At 41.6% G+C, this 16,977-nt stretch overlaps 1 protein-coding gene across 4 annotated transcripts in view; it reads right to left on the bottom strand.

Moving 5' to 3' along the window:
• Positions 1-16,977, bottom strand: part of SPATA16 (spermatogenesis associated 16) — a 126,981-nt gene that overhangs the window by 77,684 nt on the left and 32,320 nt on the right. For all 4 annotated transcript variants that reach the window (XM_045029469.1, XM_045029471.1, XM_045029472.1 and 1 more), the window contains exons 3-4: positions 10,379-10,524; positions 912-1,001 (exon numbers count right to left, since the gene is read on the bottom strand). In XM_045029469.1, coding sequence (XP_044885404.1) covers positions 912-1,001; positions 10,379-10,524 — 236 coding nt within the window. The remainder of the gene's footprint in view (positions 1-911; positions 1,002-10,378; positions 10,525-16,977) is intronic.

Below are 16,977 nucleotides of genomic sequence, written 5' to 3' on the forward strand. Positions count from 1 at the left end.
CACCAGAGATAATTACAAGTGGCCTCCCTAAATTCTCTCTGAAGTTTTGATTGGATAAAGTATTCTTCCCTCCCCATACTAAACTGTTGTGTAAGGGTTGCCATTCATTATTAAACAGCTGCCATGTTCTATGCCACAGGTGATTGATTTCAGCAGTGAGTGAAGTGACTGTTCTATATCTCTTACCTAATTCACGCCTGTTCTGTCTTAATTCACTAATGGTTTGTAAAACACTTTATGCTCCTCAAATGAAAGGTTCTATATAAGTGCTGAGTAGAAGCAGTAACATAGGTATATAGTTACTTCTTGCATTACACCAAGCAACCTCACTCACCTCCTGGAAGGTAACTTCTTTCATATAAACCTGTCAGGTGGTAACAATATTTGCTCCCTGCCGACACTACAGTTTCCACCATTTGGTAGCGCCAGTGCAGCTGCACCACTGCTGCACAACACCTACACAGTTTTCCAGTATAAACACACAAGTAAAGCTCAATCTTGCAAGATCTTACCCCCACAAGCAGTTCTTATTCACGTGAACAGTCCCATTGACTTCAGTGAGACTACTCATGTGAATAGGGGCAGCAGGATCAGAGCTCTCCTATAGGTTTGATCCTATGCTCAGTGAAACCAAAGTTGCCATGCACTTTCATGGTGCAGTATCAGGGCCTCTAGTAGCACTTTAATATAGAAAGGAGGAGCAATCACTGTGTATTACATGAATTTGATTCTATGAAGGGGTTCTGACAAAGTCATGGACCACTAGAATGAAGGATGGACACATGATGATGTCCCTAGGACTGATGAGCTGTAGGAAATAATTTCCCCAATTGTCTGTAGTACTGGGAGCTGAAATGAAGGAGCTGTAGGGAAAACTTTAGATGTAGAAAATCCACAAATGCCAACCATACCTTGCAGCTTCAGAATATCGTTCCAACCATCTAAATACAGCAGCTTGACGAAGATGGTTCAGGAAATAGGCTGGGTTCAAAATAATGCTCCTTTGAAATGTAAAAGAGATGATCAAGTTAAACCTCAAATTGTTACACTATTAAAAGATCATTAATATCAAACTCTGAATAAGGCACATGCTGTACACACTTTCTATACATGATTCAAAATCTATCTCCCCAAACCCAATAATGAATTATCACTTTTTTTCCTTTGACAGCTAAGATGGATGAACAGGCATTATTAAAATGTCTATTAAATTTGTATCATAAATGCAATTTCATTTATAGCTTTGCCTATTGTTATAGAAACAGCTATTAAAGTCCCGGTGAGCGCACGTTATACTGCATTTAGCTAGCATATAACATCAGCAAAGATACCACATATTATTGTAGAACTTCCTTTGTTATCTGTCATCTATATTTCTGGGTTTGATGATAATCTTACATTATTATCTTAAAGGAATTATTCACACATAACTAATTAAAAAAATCCTGAAAGCCAGTGAGAGTGTTTCCAAAATTGTAACAAAGGATAGTCCCACTCAGATTGGATTTGTGTGGGTGAATCCTTGTACCTTTCTCAGCCTCACTGACTTCACTGAATGCGGGTATCCTCACACATGGATCCAGTTGCAGAAGCAGGGTCTATATCAATAGGAGGTGTAAGGAAAACTAGTATACACTATACTATTAGAATAGACAGGCAGTATGTCTTTTGGTGTAAGCAGAGGACAGAGATTCAGGATGAATCTGGATCCTACTTCTTTGCTGACATTACAATTTCACTACTAGAAAGGGCTTAGATACTACAGTCATAAGGGCGGTACAAGGATTGATCTAGAATACAGCACCCAATCCCCCTCAGTAATTTGAAATATTAGTTATAATTTAGCTGTGGTGAGTGTTCATCTTTTTAAAAGGTTGATCCCTGTTACCAACGATAGATAGATAGATATTGCATCAGATACTACATTTTCTGAACCAAATGCTGGAGAACTTGGAAATTCAAAAGACTCCAAGGCACACCAAAAACGAGTTTAGCCAGAAAGCAATCCCAAAGGACTTCAAATATTATTGACATTTAATGATCAGTATGCCCAAGGCATTAACACTTTAACAAACTGAATGATAACTGGTGCTGCAGGAAGAGATTTTAAAGGAGATTGTTGCTGTTATAAACTGTAGTCAACACTTGATAATAGCAACATTGATTTTTTTTTCAAGTTATCGGCTCTACCAGAGCTAAGCAACAGCAATGAAAAAAAATCAATAATCTCCTGGTAGTTAGCAACGCATTTTCTACAAGACTTAGGGCAGGATGTACTCTGATAGGTTTATAATAAATACAGAATTGTAGCAGAATCTCAAAGAATTAGATTTCAGCTCTCCTTTTTCATCTTGATTCATTCCTAATCTTAAAAAGATCAGCTCCTTCTTTCTATCTATAAACTCTATACTGAAAAAATATGATAGCGTTCTCTAAAACCTACAACAAATATCTCACTCACTTGCTACAAGCGGAGACCTAAAAACTACCTTTGATTATTTGATCATTCAGCTGAATGCTGTTATTTCTTCAGAGACGTGTACACTCCCAAGCATGGCAAGTTCTGTGGATTTACATAGAACAGCTGTTTGATACAGCAAACCACTACAGTTTAGCAGCTTTTTTGTAGAATAATTATAATTCGTGTCATGTGATGAACTTAAAAGTGGGTAAAGCTGGCCCATGACCTGGATAATACTATCTCCAGATCTGAGAAGCCACTTTTGGTAAAATACAAAGACAGGAGTTGGGGGTGGGAGGGTCATATAAAGGAAAATGAATGATACAAACAGAGGTAGAGAAGAAAAGCAACAATCCAGGAAGCCGATCCCTGAAATGAGAGCAGACTGGAGGTCCATCCAACTATGTGGGAACCTGCGAGGTTGTGAACCCTGAGAACAAGTCCCTGCTCCAGTATCCATCTCCAGCCATGGAGGACTCTGTACAATGACAAGTATCAGAGGGGTAGCCGTGTTAGTCTGGATCTGTAAAAGCAGCAAAGAATCCTGTGGCACCTTATAGACTAACAGACGTATTGGAGCATGAGCTTTCGTGGGTGAATACCCACTTCGTTGGATACAAGTCTTGCATCCGACAAAGTGGGTATTCACCTCTGTACAATGACAGGCGCTGAAAGGAAAACGAGGTGGGGAAGATCCAGCAGTGAAGGAGATGCGCCTAGTCGATGTACTACAGGGTCATGAAGATCTGTGTGTGTATCGTGCGGAGAAGTACCACTCACCACTAGGTGCAAAGCTTCCATTGAATTTTTACTGATATGCTTTTGGGAGTGACATCATAAAGACAAAGGGATTTTAATAAACATTTTTTAAACAACTATTTCTTGATCCAGATGCAAAAGAAGTTTTAATTGGAAACACTGCAAATAAAAACCCTACGTCTGAAGATTAAAACATATGTTCTTGCCAGACTTTCCCCTGCCCTCTCCCCCCCACCATTAAAGGGACTAGACTAAAGTAAACATGACACGGATTTTCATTTATTTTTCAGCTGCAGTGTAATCCAAAGACTGTCCAGTAAATGCCTTTCCTAAATCATTTGGTCAGTTTTTCTCAACAAAACAGTTTTTAAGTAACACAGTATATCAACCTGGTTTTTGACATTTTCATTTTTTCATCTTGACATCTTCCCTTAAAAATAATACAGGGTTTGTCCTATTATCTTTTCTTCAAGTTCTAAGGGGGAAAAAAAGAAAAGGAGACATCAGCTTTCTCCCACCAGAGCTATCAGGGCATGTGAATTAAAGGTGTACGTATTTGACCATAGTTTTCTACCTTTCGTTCCCCTTTGAGCTGACTTCCCAACTCCAAAAACACCAGATGCAGCAAGAAAGGCAAGTTGCTGTATAAAAATTGATCTCTGGAAAACATCAGCCTCACTCTTCCTTTTCTCCAGAGATGCACATCTTTTTATTGCAGCTCTTCTCAACTGCAGTGGGGATTTAGCTCTGAAAATCTGATTAACATTAAAAAGAACATCTTTGCTACCTACCAGCACATTGCGTTTAGTTATTCTTTGTAGAAAAAAAAAGTCAAGGGGCTGTCTCTATAGATGAAAGATACAAGTAAACAAATATCATCAGAGGGGTAGCCGTGTTAGTCTGGATCTGTAAAAGCAGCAGAGTCCTGTGGCACCTTATAGACTAACAGAAGTATTGGAGCATGAGCTTTCGTGGGGAAGGAGAAGAACAAGGAGAACATTCTCCTTCCTTGCTAAATGAAAGGATATTTAGAAAGGTCTTGTTTCAAAGCATCCAGTTCAGGGGCCTGAGCTAGTCCTAATATGGGTGGACAGATTCTGCTTTCCCTGTCTTGTTCATGTAATCCACTGCTGACTGATTTCCCAGCTGTACAAGTACTAATTTCTTGACTACCAAATTTCACTAACATCTTTACAACTGCTGTCAATTCTAGGATGAGGATATTTAATTCAGCCTGCATAAAACCTGTTGGACTTTGCATTAATCTTTTCAATCATGAACTGTGTTTCTCCTAAGAAGGAAGAAAAGCTGTTTTAGGAGCTTCTTTTTGAATGAATCCTACAAAATAATACACGCTATGGGCATTAGTCACCCCCAAAGTCAATGGGAGTGTGTGGGGCAGGATCAACCCCATTGGATAACAAATATGTAATTGATCTACTGCCCTCGAAATAAAATATAGTTCAAAGGTGGGGAAAGTTAACCGAAAATGTTTTTCATAAAGTAGTTGCATTATAAAGAAATATTCGGAATGCAGCATAAGAGAAGGGAATTCTATTGTAGGATGATAGGTGTTTTTTTTAAAGCGCATCTAGCTTATGATGTCTCAGAACATCTCAAGTGAATAGCCTTGTATTAAATAATTGCTTATCAATTATGTATATTGCAATGTACCCCTTATATTTGCTAAAGGTTATTAGAAGCCACTCATTTGGATTCTCCAGAAAGTTCGTATATTCTTTTTCTTTTGGGGGGTGGGTGTTAGTGAGGGCATGGGGTTGGAGGGATGTATATGATATGTTAGGGCCTTTCCCTTCCACAAGTCATCAGCATTGGTCTCAATTCCTCTCCCTTTTCCAGTTTTATCAGCAAACCTCTCTTCCCATCTATAGTTATTTTTTCCTCCCTTTGATTCCCACTAACTGCATTACCTTAAGCTGTCACCATGCTATTTATTATCAATTATTTATCACATAACAATTACATAATTAATATGCCTCCCATAAATTGTGCAAGTGGTGTTACAAAGGGCCATATCCTCCACTGAACACATACAAAGGCACAGAAGATGCAACCTTAGTAGAAAAGGGACATGGGTTTGCTGAGGGTGAAGTCCTCCTTGCATTCAATTTTCAGAAGGGAGATGCAGAATTAGCAGGTGGCAATACCTGCAGAAAGTGTGGGGTCTGAAGGGAAACCTGGGTTAAACCCCACAGTTCTCAGACCGTCCACAGCAACCCTCATCAAGGAAGAAGTAATTCTGGCTTTGTCAGGCATCATTTACACCCTTCAGAGAGGGAAACATGCCACAAAGGGTGGTTTTCCCCTGACTCCTAGCTGTCTCCTGCTTGACACATTCCTTTTCTTGAAGGACATATGTTGAGGGGATGCCAGTGGCTTTTTGGTAAGAAGAGCATAGTAAACTTTTCATTCCAGATGGTCCTCCATAACATACCTCATTTTTCCACCCAGAATTTCTGTGATTTTTATTTTCCAGTGCTTAATGGAGGGGAGCATAAGGCCATTGCTTGCCTACGGATTGGCCATCTCTGTACTTCTGTGTTACAACATCAGAAGACTTACTGTCATTTCATTGAAATAACATTGGGTGTGAAGTCCTACTAGTTGACCATGTTGGATAGTTACATTTTATTGCTGAACTATCCTACTTGAATTTCTGAAGGAATCAGGCAATGTCCTGGATTTATAATCTGCACTTTTATGGACTCCACAACCATAGTGTTGCTGGATAGATTACGGTCATAAGACAAAACAGTGCAGGGAACAAAACAACTTCCTGTTGGCCTTTGTGTAGTTATCTCAGATGTGAGGGTGAGGCCAAAGCTCCTTTCTGTTTCCTAACACTTGCGCCCCTCCAGCACTTGGAATACCAGCAAAGCAAGGCAGAAATCTGAAGTCTCCTTGAAAAAGCAGAATTTCTGTCTCGCTTTGTCAGACCCTCCACCTTGAATCACAGCTCATCTCCACCCTCTTCAATGTTAAAGACGCACAGAGAAAACCAAATCATAATAGCTCCTCTTGGTTACATAGTCATGCATGCCATTGCACTGCCACTTGTGTTTCTTCACATGACTGCAGCTTCCTGTATTTTTCTGTTGGGCCAGACCCTCTAAAGGACAGGCTTAAAAGAGGAGACTGATGAGCTGAAACATTGTGTTCTGTTTCAAAACAGCTTTCAGTTGGAGCCAAAATAAATAAATAAATAAAATAAAAATCAACCTTGATATCAGGTTGAGCGACATAAGGCCTCAACACGATTCCGAGGTTCTAGTCAGTTTCTTGACGTAAAGTTTAAACCTTCGCTGTTTTGCCATCTGGTGTAATTGAAAATTGCCTTCTGCAACAAAAGGGAAAAATCTAATTTCTCAGCAAGCCATATGGGGTTATTAGGATCATTAAACCCTGGTATATGCCATAACGCCTGGGCCAAGGGAACTGCAGGGAATGTAAACGTTGTATGATTCACTATTTATTGGAGTACTGTATTTTTTACCGGTTTAGACTGGATGTTAGGTATTAGCTTGATGGCTACTTAATTATGACAGCTAGTGGTCAAATAAGCTACTGTGGTGGCTGTTTGGCTAGGTCAGGGGTCGGCAACCTTTCAGAAGTGGTGTGCCGAGTCTTCATTTATTCACTCTACTTTAAGGTTTTGCGTGCCAGTAATACATTTTAACATTTTTAGAAGGTCTCTTTCTATAAGTCTGTAATATATAACTAACCTATTGTTGTATGTAAAGTAAATAAGGTTTTTAAAATGTTTAAGAAGCTTCATTTACAATTAAATTAAAACGCAGATCCTCCCGAACCGGTGGCCTGGACCCGGGCAGTGTGAGTGCCACTGACAATCAGCTCGTGTGCTGCCTTCGGCACGCGTGCCATAGGTTGCCTACGCCTGAGCTAGGTCAACTCAGATGCATTTATTCACACTGGTGATGAATTAGGAGTGTTTCTAAGAGCCTTTTATCACCCAGCGTGCATCTTTTATGTCAGCCTGCCATATGGTCAAAATCCAAAGGATGTCCTCTCCTCTCAGTGCAAAAAGGCAGCCTCAAATCCTGAGAACAATCGCCAGCAGATTTATTTCCAGTTGTAAGGAAGAGCCCATCTTTACCTCCGACACATGCTCAAAAGCTAAGGACAATGGGAATGTCTCTCTTTCACTCAGGTAGTGGGAAAGCTGTTCTCCAAACCAACACACGCCGCTTAACGTAGACATTGGAGTTTGGTGAGTTGTAACATTGTACAAGCTTCTTTTAAGCATATTATATAATATGCTTGGAAGGAAGCGTCACAACTGACAAAACTGCTATATTTAGGGGCACGTCTACATTTAAAACACTGCATTGGTGCAGCTGCACTGCTATAGCACTTTAATGAAGACACACTAACCTGACAGGAGAGAGCTCTCCTGTTGGCGTATCCACCTCCCCGAGAGGCATTAGCTATGTTGGCAGGAGAAGCTCTCTTAGGCCTGGTCTACACTAGGAGGCAGGGGTGATGTAAGATACGCTACTTCAGCTACGGGAATAGCGTAGCAGAAGTCGAAGTATCTTATTTCGACTTACCTCTCGTCCTCATGGCGCGGGATCGACGGCCACAGCTCCCCTTGTCGACTCCGCTACCGCCGCTCACTCTGGTGGAATTCCGTAGTGGACGGGAGCGCGTTCGGGGATCGATATATCACGTCTAGATGAGACGCGATATATCGAGCCCCGATAAACTGATTGCTACCTGCCGATCCGGCGGGTAGTGCAGACCCACCCTTACTGACATACACAGGGGGTTAAGGTCGGCATAACTACGTCACTCTTTAGCAACACAGTGATACCAATATATGTCTGTAGTGTAGACCAGACCCCAGTTAAGAAGAGCATGCAGGATCAGACATTTGAAGAACAGCTTTACATCTTTGGGTCAGAGTGCAAGCGTGTGCACACAAAGATGCGTGAGGATTTTTAGTTAATAAGGCTTCTAAAGCGTATGCAAGAACTGTGAGATTTACATGAAATTAAATAAAGATAGTCTAGCAAATGCAAATAAACGCAGAAATGAATATTTTAATTTTGATTCATGATTACTACCTAACCATTGCAATGCAGTGATGAGCTATTTATAGTCTGAGTCCTCAGAGTAATTTATTTATTTATTCTTTTTGAGAAACAGATATTGATTATGCTTCATTTTCTGTATTTATGTTAATAGAATCTCAGAATATTTTCATATTGGAGTACTGTCTGTATCTGCTCCTGCAGCTCCACAGTCTGACAAGCACAGTGTGTAGATTTATTTCATCTGCATTATTAATTGAATTAAATTCAGGATTCAGTCATTATTGATTTGCATTTCTCCTTTTTAGTAACTAAAAGGAAAGCAAGTTAGAATATCTGTTAAAACCAGATGCAAGGAAAAAAAAAGAACAGAAAACACCCCAACCCAACACCAGATCTTTTATTTCTTCAGTAACCCAGAGATCGTAATCCAACTTCATTTACTCTGGCTATGGCCCCTATCTCCTGCTATGACACCACATGGGTAGACACCCATGGAATTCAAAAAGGCTCCACCATCTGGCTGTGCAACAAGTACTGGGGTTCCCCAGCATGAGGCCCACTACAGAATCAGGGCCATATTTTGCAATCCTAGTATTTTTAAAACATAAAAAATAAATATATGGAGATTCACCTATCTCATAGAACTGGAAGGGACCCTGAAAGGTCATCAAGTCCAGCCCCCTGCCTTCACTAGCAGGACCAAGTACTGATTTTGCCCCAGATCCCTAAGTGGCCCCCTTAAGGATTGAGCTCACAATGCTGGGTTTAGCAGGCCAATGCTCAAATGACTGAGCTATCCTTCCCTCCCCAACATGCAAAAGAGGTTTGCCAATTCTTATTATACACATTTGTTAGCCTCCCATTTTATTGCGGTGTGCATAGTGCTTGGGTATAGTGCTTAGAATGAGGCAGGGATCTCCATGATCATGTTTCCAAAAGTAGGCAAATAAGTAAACATTAGGTATTTTTCTTTGCACAATCTTTTAAGAAATGTGGCGCGTTACTTACAGAGCAGAGTTGTTCAGGGGGCACCAACACCTAGAGCCATAAATCACTGTAGATATGCATGCAGAACTCCCCCTGACATCACTTGGCCTTAATGTAGCAGATTACTAGTTTAGCACCATGACAGGGATCATATTTTTATACTGATGAATTGCCCGTCATCAATTTCTCTAGTGTATTAGGCACAAACATACCTTTCTTCTTAGATATAATCAAGTTGTCTCTTTCACAATAGTTTCCCTTCATTTACATTCACTTAAGACAATTGTAAGAAAAACTCAACCTGCGTTAACTGCAGTATTTATTCAGATATACACCTCTACCCCGATATAACGCTGTCCTTGGGAGCCAAAAAATCTTACCACGTTATAGGTGAAACCGTGTTATATCGAACTTGCTTTGATCCACTGGAATGCGCAGTCCCACCCCCCCGGAGCGCTGCTTTACCGCGTTATATCCGAATTCGTGTTATATCGGGTCGCGTTATATCGGGGTAGAGGTGTACTTAACGATAATGAAAAGTGGTGGACTGGCAGGCCACAGAGTGAAATCCTTTGTTTACAGAACAGGTACAGGATGGAAAGTGGCAGTGAAAGCTTCTGCTAATGTGCCTGAACACTGATTGGAGAGTCCAGGCAAAATCTTGACTCCAAAGAGTCAAAGGGAGCATTTGATTTTCATGCCTTTTTGATTTCTGGCTTCTCTGCCGAGATTGCAGCTGTGGTGCTGGTCTTTGAGATGTGGACAATGACTGAGACCACCAAAGAACCATCTGATGGAAAGAATTTCAAGTCACCTCTGGCCTGACATTGAACTGATAACGAGTAGAAAGGGATTATATTTCATTTCCAATTATTTGAGCCTTCTAACATCACTGTGCCTTAATGACTAAATTCCCAGCATTCCTCTTAGTCTATTCCAAGTGGGATTTTTTTTCAAGGTGAGTTATTGATTCCCCTTTTCTTGTCATAGGATTGGGTAATAAACTGCTGCAAATCCTTCCAGTCCAAAATGTATACTTGTTTTTCTTTTCCCTGCTTCAAGCCTTAGTAACACATTAATCAATATTCATTTTTACCTGTGAGAATGATTCAGAGCCAGGTCAGGCTTCCTCATCCTTAGGTAGCAGGTTACAAGCTTTGTTTCAATAAAACTGGCAATACTTGAAATATCTTGGGGGGATGCATCGAAGGGTTTCCCTAATGCTGCACCTTTACTGCAGAGCTATAGAAAAAACAAAAACATTGTTTACTAATTTGCAATATACTTCTGTTAAATGCATTTCTTAGCTAGTGAATGAATAAAGTTGACGTCTGAGTGAAACATACTCTCACATTAAATATTCATATTAATATAATAACAATCGATATACACTATCTATGAATGTAGTTTAAAATATACTGTCACCTTTCATTGTGCTATACTCCATATAAGGGATATTCCAGACAACATATAAAAAATTAAAAGCTAAACAAGCACAAATAAAAAAAGATAACCATGTTTTCCCCATTCACAAAGTAAGAACCTGCTCCCAAGCGCATTGAATTCACTGGGAGTCTCTGGATCAGGCACCTAAGCAAAGGCAGTGTCAGGAAGCATTTATGAATGTCTACATACCAAAAGAGAGGAGACTTTAGACTAGGCTGTCATAGTCAGATTTACAGTTAAGAAATCCCAGGACATAATAGGAGGAAACCAAAGGGAAATAAGGAGGCAATTGTCTTTCCCAGTTCCCAAGTAATGGGCAAGATTATTTGCCTTTGTGGAAAAGTCCCATAAAATATAATAGGGATGAAGCCAATATCCTTGGTTTTATTCTATTACTTTAAAATTGTATAGAATTTAATAGTGAGTAATCTCCTGTGCATAGGTGTGTTTTTAGGACTCTTGCAGAATTCTGAAGCACAAATATATTTCTCTGTTCAATTATATGAGCTTTTTAAAAGGCCTATGAAAGGGAATCATTTTATAATAAAGTTCCACAGGGCCTTTCTATGAGGACAGCAGGGCCGCCCAAAGGATTCAGGGGGTCTGGGGTCTTCGGTGGTGGGGCGGCCCTGCTTTGACAGTAATTCGGCGGCGGGGAGTCTTTCCGCTCTGGGACCTGCCGCCGAAGTGCCCCGAAGACCCACGGCGGGGGCTTCCCACCGCCGAATTACCGCCAAAGACTTGGCACTTCGGCAGCGGGTCTTGCTTCGGGGGTAATTTGGCAGCCGGGGGTCCTTCCGCCCGGGGCCTGAGCCCAGCAAGAGTTTTCCGGGGCTCCCAGAACGAGTGAAGGACCCCGCTCCAGGGCCCCTGAAAAACTCTTGTGGGGGCCCCTGTGGGGCCCGGGGCCTGGGGCAAATTGCCCCCACCCCGGGCGGCCCTGGAGGACAGTGGTTAGGCTCTAGGACTGGGATTTGCAGTTCTTGGTTCTGCTTCCAGCACACTCACTTTCTGACTTTGGGCAACTCACTCATGGACACTCTGTGCTTCACTTTCCCTGTCTGTAAAATGGCGACAATGATATGTACCTACCAGGGGCGGCGCTATGCTTTTACCACCCCAAGCCCGGCAGTCAGGCAGTCTTCGCCACCCCTGGTACCTACCTCTCTGGGGTCTGTGAGGGTTAATTAATGAATGTTTCCAAAGCACTTCGAGATCTTCAGGGGAAGTGCAGAAGGATTATAGAACCAACAGAGATGTAGACAATGACTGTTCTTTGTGTGCCAAGGAAATCTTTCTACACTTGATTCTGATTCCATGCTCAACTTGGGCAGCACCTTCCTCAGCATATAGCCCCATTGGTTTGAATGGGATTATAAATGGATTAAGGTGCTATTGAACATTAATAAGGATGTTAGAATCTGGTCCTATGGGAGACGGGTCCAGCTGTGTTAAATAAATAGGCTGTGGTAACAGTAGAATCTGTTAATGAAAATCCAGAGTGCTAGATATGTGGTGACCATAAGACTTGTAAAATAACTTGTCAATAAGGGCCTCCCATCTCACCAGACACGCAGATAGACTACTAAAAAGAGCTGCCATCCTCAGACGTGTTAGGAAAATAATGGTATAGTTCACCACAGAAAGTTACAGTCCTCAAGTTGAAATATACCTGCAACTGTTTACTATACTTGAGGATACACAGGTCATATGGCTTACAGCCAGGAATAGCAGAGAAGTGGGAATATATCGCACGAACACTAACTTTCCCTTGTTAACAGATAACCTCAATACCTACTTGCAAACAAAAATGTTTTATAGAGATCCTTATGCTTTTAGGGGATGAGGATAACCTGCTCTTCCTTTATGATCTGTTCCTGCTATCCTGCTCTATCCCCCGTTGCAGGTTATACATATTTTTCCATTGAGGGAGCTTTCTTTGCCAACTGTTGAGATTAACAGTTGATATTTCATAGCTCTTCACCTGGCCTTGAAGCTCATATGTCTCCAGCCTACTGGAGATAATCCAGCCCCGTAGCACCCAGAGAGTCGGTGCCTATCGGTCTGCCTACCGGCATCTGTGCTGCAAGTGGAAACCTGCAGTAGCGAGTCTCAGAGCCTGTCTCTGAAGCCCACTGTGCTTCCTAGGCTGGACCTTGGGCTCTGGAGTCTAACCCTGAACATCTACACAGCTATTGTTAGGGTTATAGGTATGTGCTCTTAGACTTACTGCTGCCAGTTTCTGCTTGCAGTATAGATGTACCCTAAGACTGAACAGTGCTTAGCAAGGGTGCTCAGAGACTCCTGGGTAGAATTTAAGAACAAAAAGTTGGTTTGGATATAACCGGTACTAAACTGCCTCAGCTACAGACAAGGTAACAAATTCTCTTTTTTATTTATTTAGGAAAAAGGAACAAGTTTACAAATCCTTGCCATGTAAATATCAGAAACAAAACAATAATTACAAGAGTTAGTTTTTGTTTACAGAGACAAGCTATGGGAGTATAGTCATCAGGTCCTTCTATTTAACAGGGTGTTACCATGACAATGGAATAACTTTCTAGGGTCACATAAAAAGGGAAATTGAAATGAGGATAAATTAGTTGACCATTCATAGGAGGGGGGCACTGAATTAAATCACAAACACACTGTGGATCCAGTAGAAAAACAATGTTTTTAGAGAAAATAATTTAACAGAAGTGTAATTGTAATATGTCATTCCTCCTGACCAGAGCAGATCTCTTTAAGAGGATGGCTTTAGTGGTACCTATTGGGAATTGGGGATGGGTGGGCGCAAGCCCACCCACAGCTAAAGGCCCCTCCCCTCAGCCTAAGGGGAGGAGCTACCGGACCCAAGCAATTGCGGGGGTGGGGAGGGGGACAACAAATGATGGCTTTAGTGGTAGCTAAACTCTCATGATGTTTTCATGAGTGACGGGATTTTGGAGGGAGCTGTAGCTCCTCTGGCGATGATGTGAGAAGCTCCACCCCCTCATGACGTTCAGCCCTGCCAGAAGCTGACAGTCTCTCCCCTCCACTCATCCTTCTCACAGTGGGAGGAGGGAACAAAGGGTACATCTACAGGGTGATAAAAGACCTGGAGCACGGCTGTGGCTGGCCTGGGTCAGTTGACTCAGGTTCAAAGGGCTTGGGCTGCAGGGCTGAAAATTACAGTGTAGATGTTTGGGGGCGGGCTGGAGCATGGCCTCTGAGACTCACCCCTCCCCTGGCAATTTCCAGCCCTGCAGCCCAAGCCCCGTGATCCCAAGTCAGCTATCCCAGGCTCAGAGATTCAGTTCCACAGGTTTTTAATTGCAGTGTAGATGTGCCCTGAGAGCCCAACAGTCCAGTGTGGCTCTGCTTCTTAATCCCTGCTCCCTTCCTGTGAGAAATATGAGCAGGATGACACCTCTGCTCCTCTCTCTTACCCCTGCAGCATCCGGTCTGGGCAGGGATAGTGGGCGTGAAGAGTCCTTGGAGTTGCTCCCCCCCATCAGGGATAGGGGACCCACTGCAGCCCCTCAGGCCTGGGGGAGCGTGGCAAAGGGCCCTAAAAAAGCAGAAGTGAGGCTGGGGGAACAGAACAGAAGGGGTGGAGGTTGAACTGACTGGGGCTCTGGGGGACGGGGGATGGGCAGCTCCTGCAGCAGAGGCCAACAGTGTGTGTGTGTATGTGTGTGTGAGAGAGAGAGAGAGAGACGCACATGGGATGGGCAGGGGGAGATAAAAAAAAAATCAAAAGGCAGACTGAAAAAATCCAGTCTAATCTTTATGCCAAAAAGTTCTCATGATATTTTGGGACAATCGCTTGATTTTTGAGGGTCCAACTCTCGATTTTTGATTTCGTGAGGTTGGCAATAGTGAGTTAGGATTTCAGATTTGCCAAAGATGTGCCTTTAAACTCTAAGAGCTCACTGAAAATGATCTATAGGACCCTAAGAGAGCACTAGCCCCCAAGCAAGTTCTGTCTCAGAAGAGTAACTTCTGCCTGGATCATGGTACACCCAAGGCCTTGCCCACCCGAGTTCAGGTTTGACAATTCTGCATTGCCTACCGTGCACATTACTGTGCTCAAGAACCTTGGAACGGAGGACTGGGCATATGTCGGTTTCTTCTCTGTCCATTTCCTCCCCTCCAAAATTTGTGAGCTGCTAATCTCTGTTTTAGATGCAATACTCAATTGTTTTTAAAATGTGCTAAGCTACATTAAACAGACCAACACATCTCTTTAAATAACAAAGGTGGCACAGTAAGCAAGTGTCGCCATAGTCTCATCTTATTTTGCACATACACACACTAGAAACAGGAAGGTTCATGTACCATCACTGACATTTAACCCTTACAAGGCTACCACGGTCTTTAAAATTCATTTTGTGTGATTGTAAAATATGGAGCTGGTCTCAAAACAGACAACAGGGGTCATACAACCAAGAGTCCCTTTAGTTTAGGGGTGATGAATATCTTCTCTTTCCCTTCTCGCCTCTGCTGGAAGAAGTTGTGCAATCTGCAACACCCATAAGCTTACAATTTTCTATTATCTTGTTACCAGGAAGAGTTATAAATCAGAGAATTCATCACTTGTAACTTTACTCATGGTGCCTTATACATCTGCTGAAGTCTTTCTATGGGTAAGACACATTATGTGTGGCTAAAAGATTCAGAGAATTATGTTCACACATCAATGAGTGTAAAGGTATCATCGGGTTTCTCAGTGGTAATGCTTCTCGGCTGAATAGGTCATGCTGTGACCTCTGTTAAATTTATGGGAATTGGAGAATTGAGGCTACTCCCTAGACTGCAAGTTCTTGAAGGATAGTGAGAAGGAGGGAATCATTCAGGATCCAAACACTGAAATTCTTCAGTTCAGTGTCTTTCTCAAGGTTTCATTTTATTGCTGATTTGAAAAACCATGTTCAATGCTATAATCCTTCTAAAGTCTTTGAAGGGAGCATGAGCCTTGTCAAACTACTTTAAAAGAGATAAGGATTTGCCAGACGAGCTTTGATATAGACAAGAAGGATGGCTTTGTCATTAAGGCACTGGGCAAGGACACAAGGCGTCAATTCCTACCTGTACCATATACTTGCCATATATCCTTAGGGGGAGATTTTTCAAAGACATAAATGACAATCTCTCCTTTAATCAATTTGGTCCTCAGTTCCCCATTTGCAAAATGGGAGTAACAATACTTCATCTGTCTTGTCTATTTATGTAGTAAGTTCTTCAGGGCAGGAACTGTCTCCTAAGTTTTTATATAGTGGCTAACACAATGGGATCCTGACCTTGATTTGAGCCTCTACATGCTACTGTAATGTCCCAAGTACAGTGTTGCAATTAGAACATTCTCTATTTTCAAAAGTAAAAGTCTATGCACAACAGAATATTTGAAATGTTTAGAGTACCTAATAGTGAGATGAACAGTACATTAAATAAGCTAATAGCTATTACCATCGTTGTAAGGAAGACTTTTTTGTGTTAATACGAACAAGGTTGGAAGAAACCTGTGTTGGGTCATCCACCCCAATTCATTGCAGCAAGCATGTGGCCTTTTGAAAACCATTCAAAAGATGGAAGTCTTGGAAAGGTTCCTAGCTTTTGCACAGGTGGTGTTGTTTTCCAGTTATGTTACAGAGCACAGTTTGTTTTTAATGCCGAACTGGGAAATTTGGGGGGTACTTTTTACGAAAGATTTTTGTGCCATTTTGGGTCTGTGGAAATCTTTGTGTGTCTAGAGTTTTTATAGGTGCTATAAAGTTGAAGAAAACAATTTAAACAGTTGAAGTTTTACAGCCATTCTGGGATTAAAAAAATAAAAAGCTGAAACATATCATTTTATGTCCTGCACATATGACAGACAGTATTTTTGCTTTCAGAAGGTTTACTTTTAAACTGAGATAGTCTCAGATTACCTAAGAATACTTACCCAGGGTACACTGAAGGGAGAGTACTTCCAGCAATAGTGCTCAGTGTCTGAATAGCTGCAGAACAATATTTATTTTAATGTATAGTATGACAGCTTCTAGAGGTATCATCTACAATTGTGGGCCCACTGTCCATACACATAATAAGAGACAGTGTGTGTGCCAAAGAGTTTACTATGTAAATGGAGAAGACAAAGGGTGGGAGAAAGGAAGTATCTCTATTTTAGAGCTGGGAAACAGACAGAGATTAATTACATTATATACTCTTCAGTGCAAAGACTGTCTCTTACTGTATGTATTGGATGTATAGAGGCTAGCACATATTGAC

This window comes from Mauremys mutica, chromosome 9 (genome assembly GCF_020497125.1).
Source record: "Mauremys mutica isolate MM-2020 ecotype Southern chromosome 9, ASM2049712v1, whole genome shotgun sequence".
Taxonomy (NCBI): Eukaryota; Metazoa; Chordata; order Testudines; family Geoemydidae; genus Mauremys; species Mauremys mutica.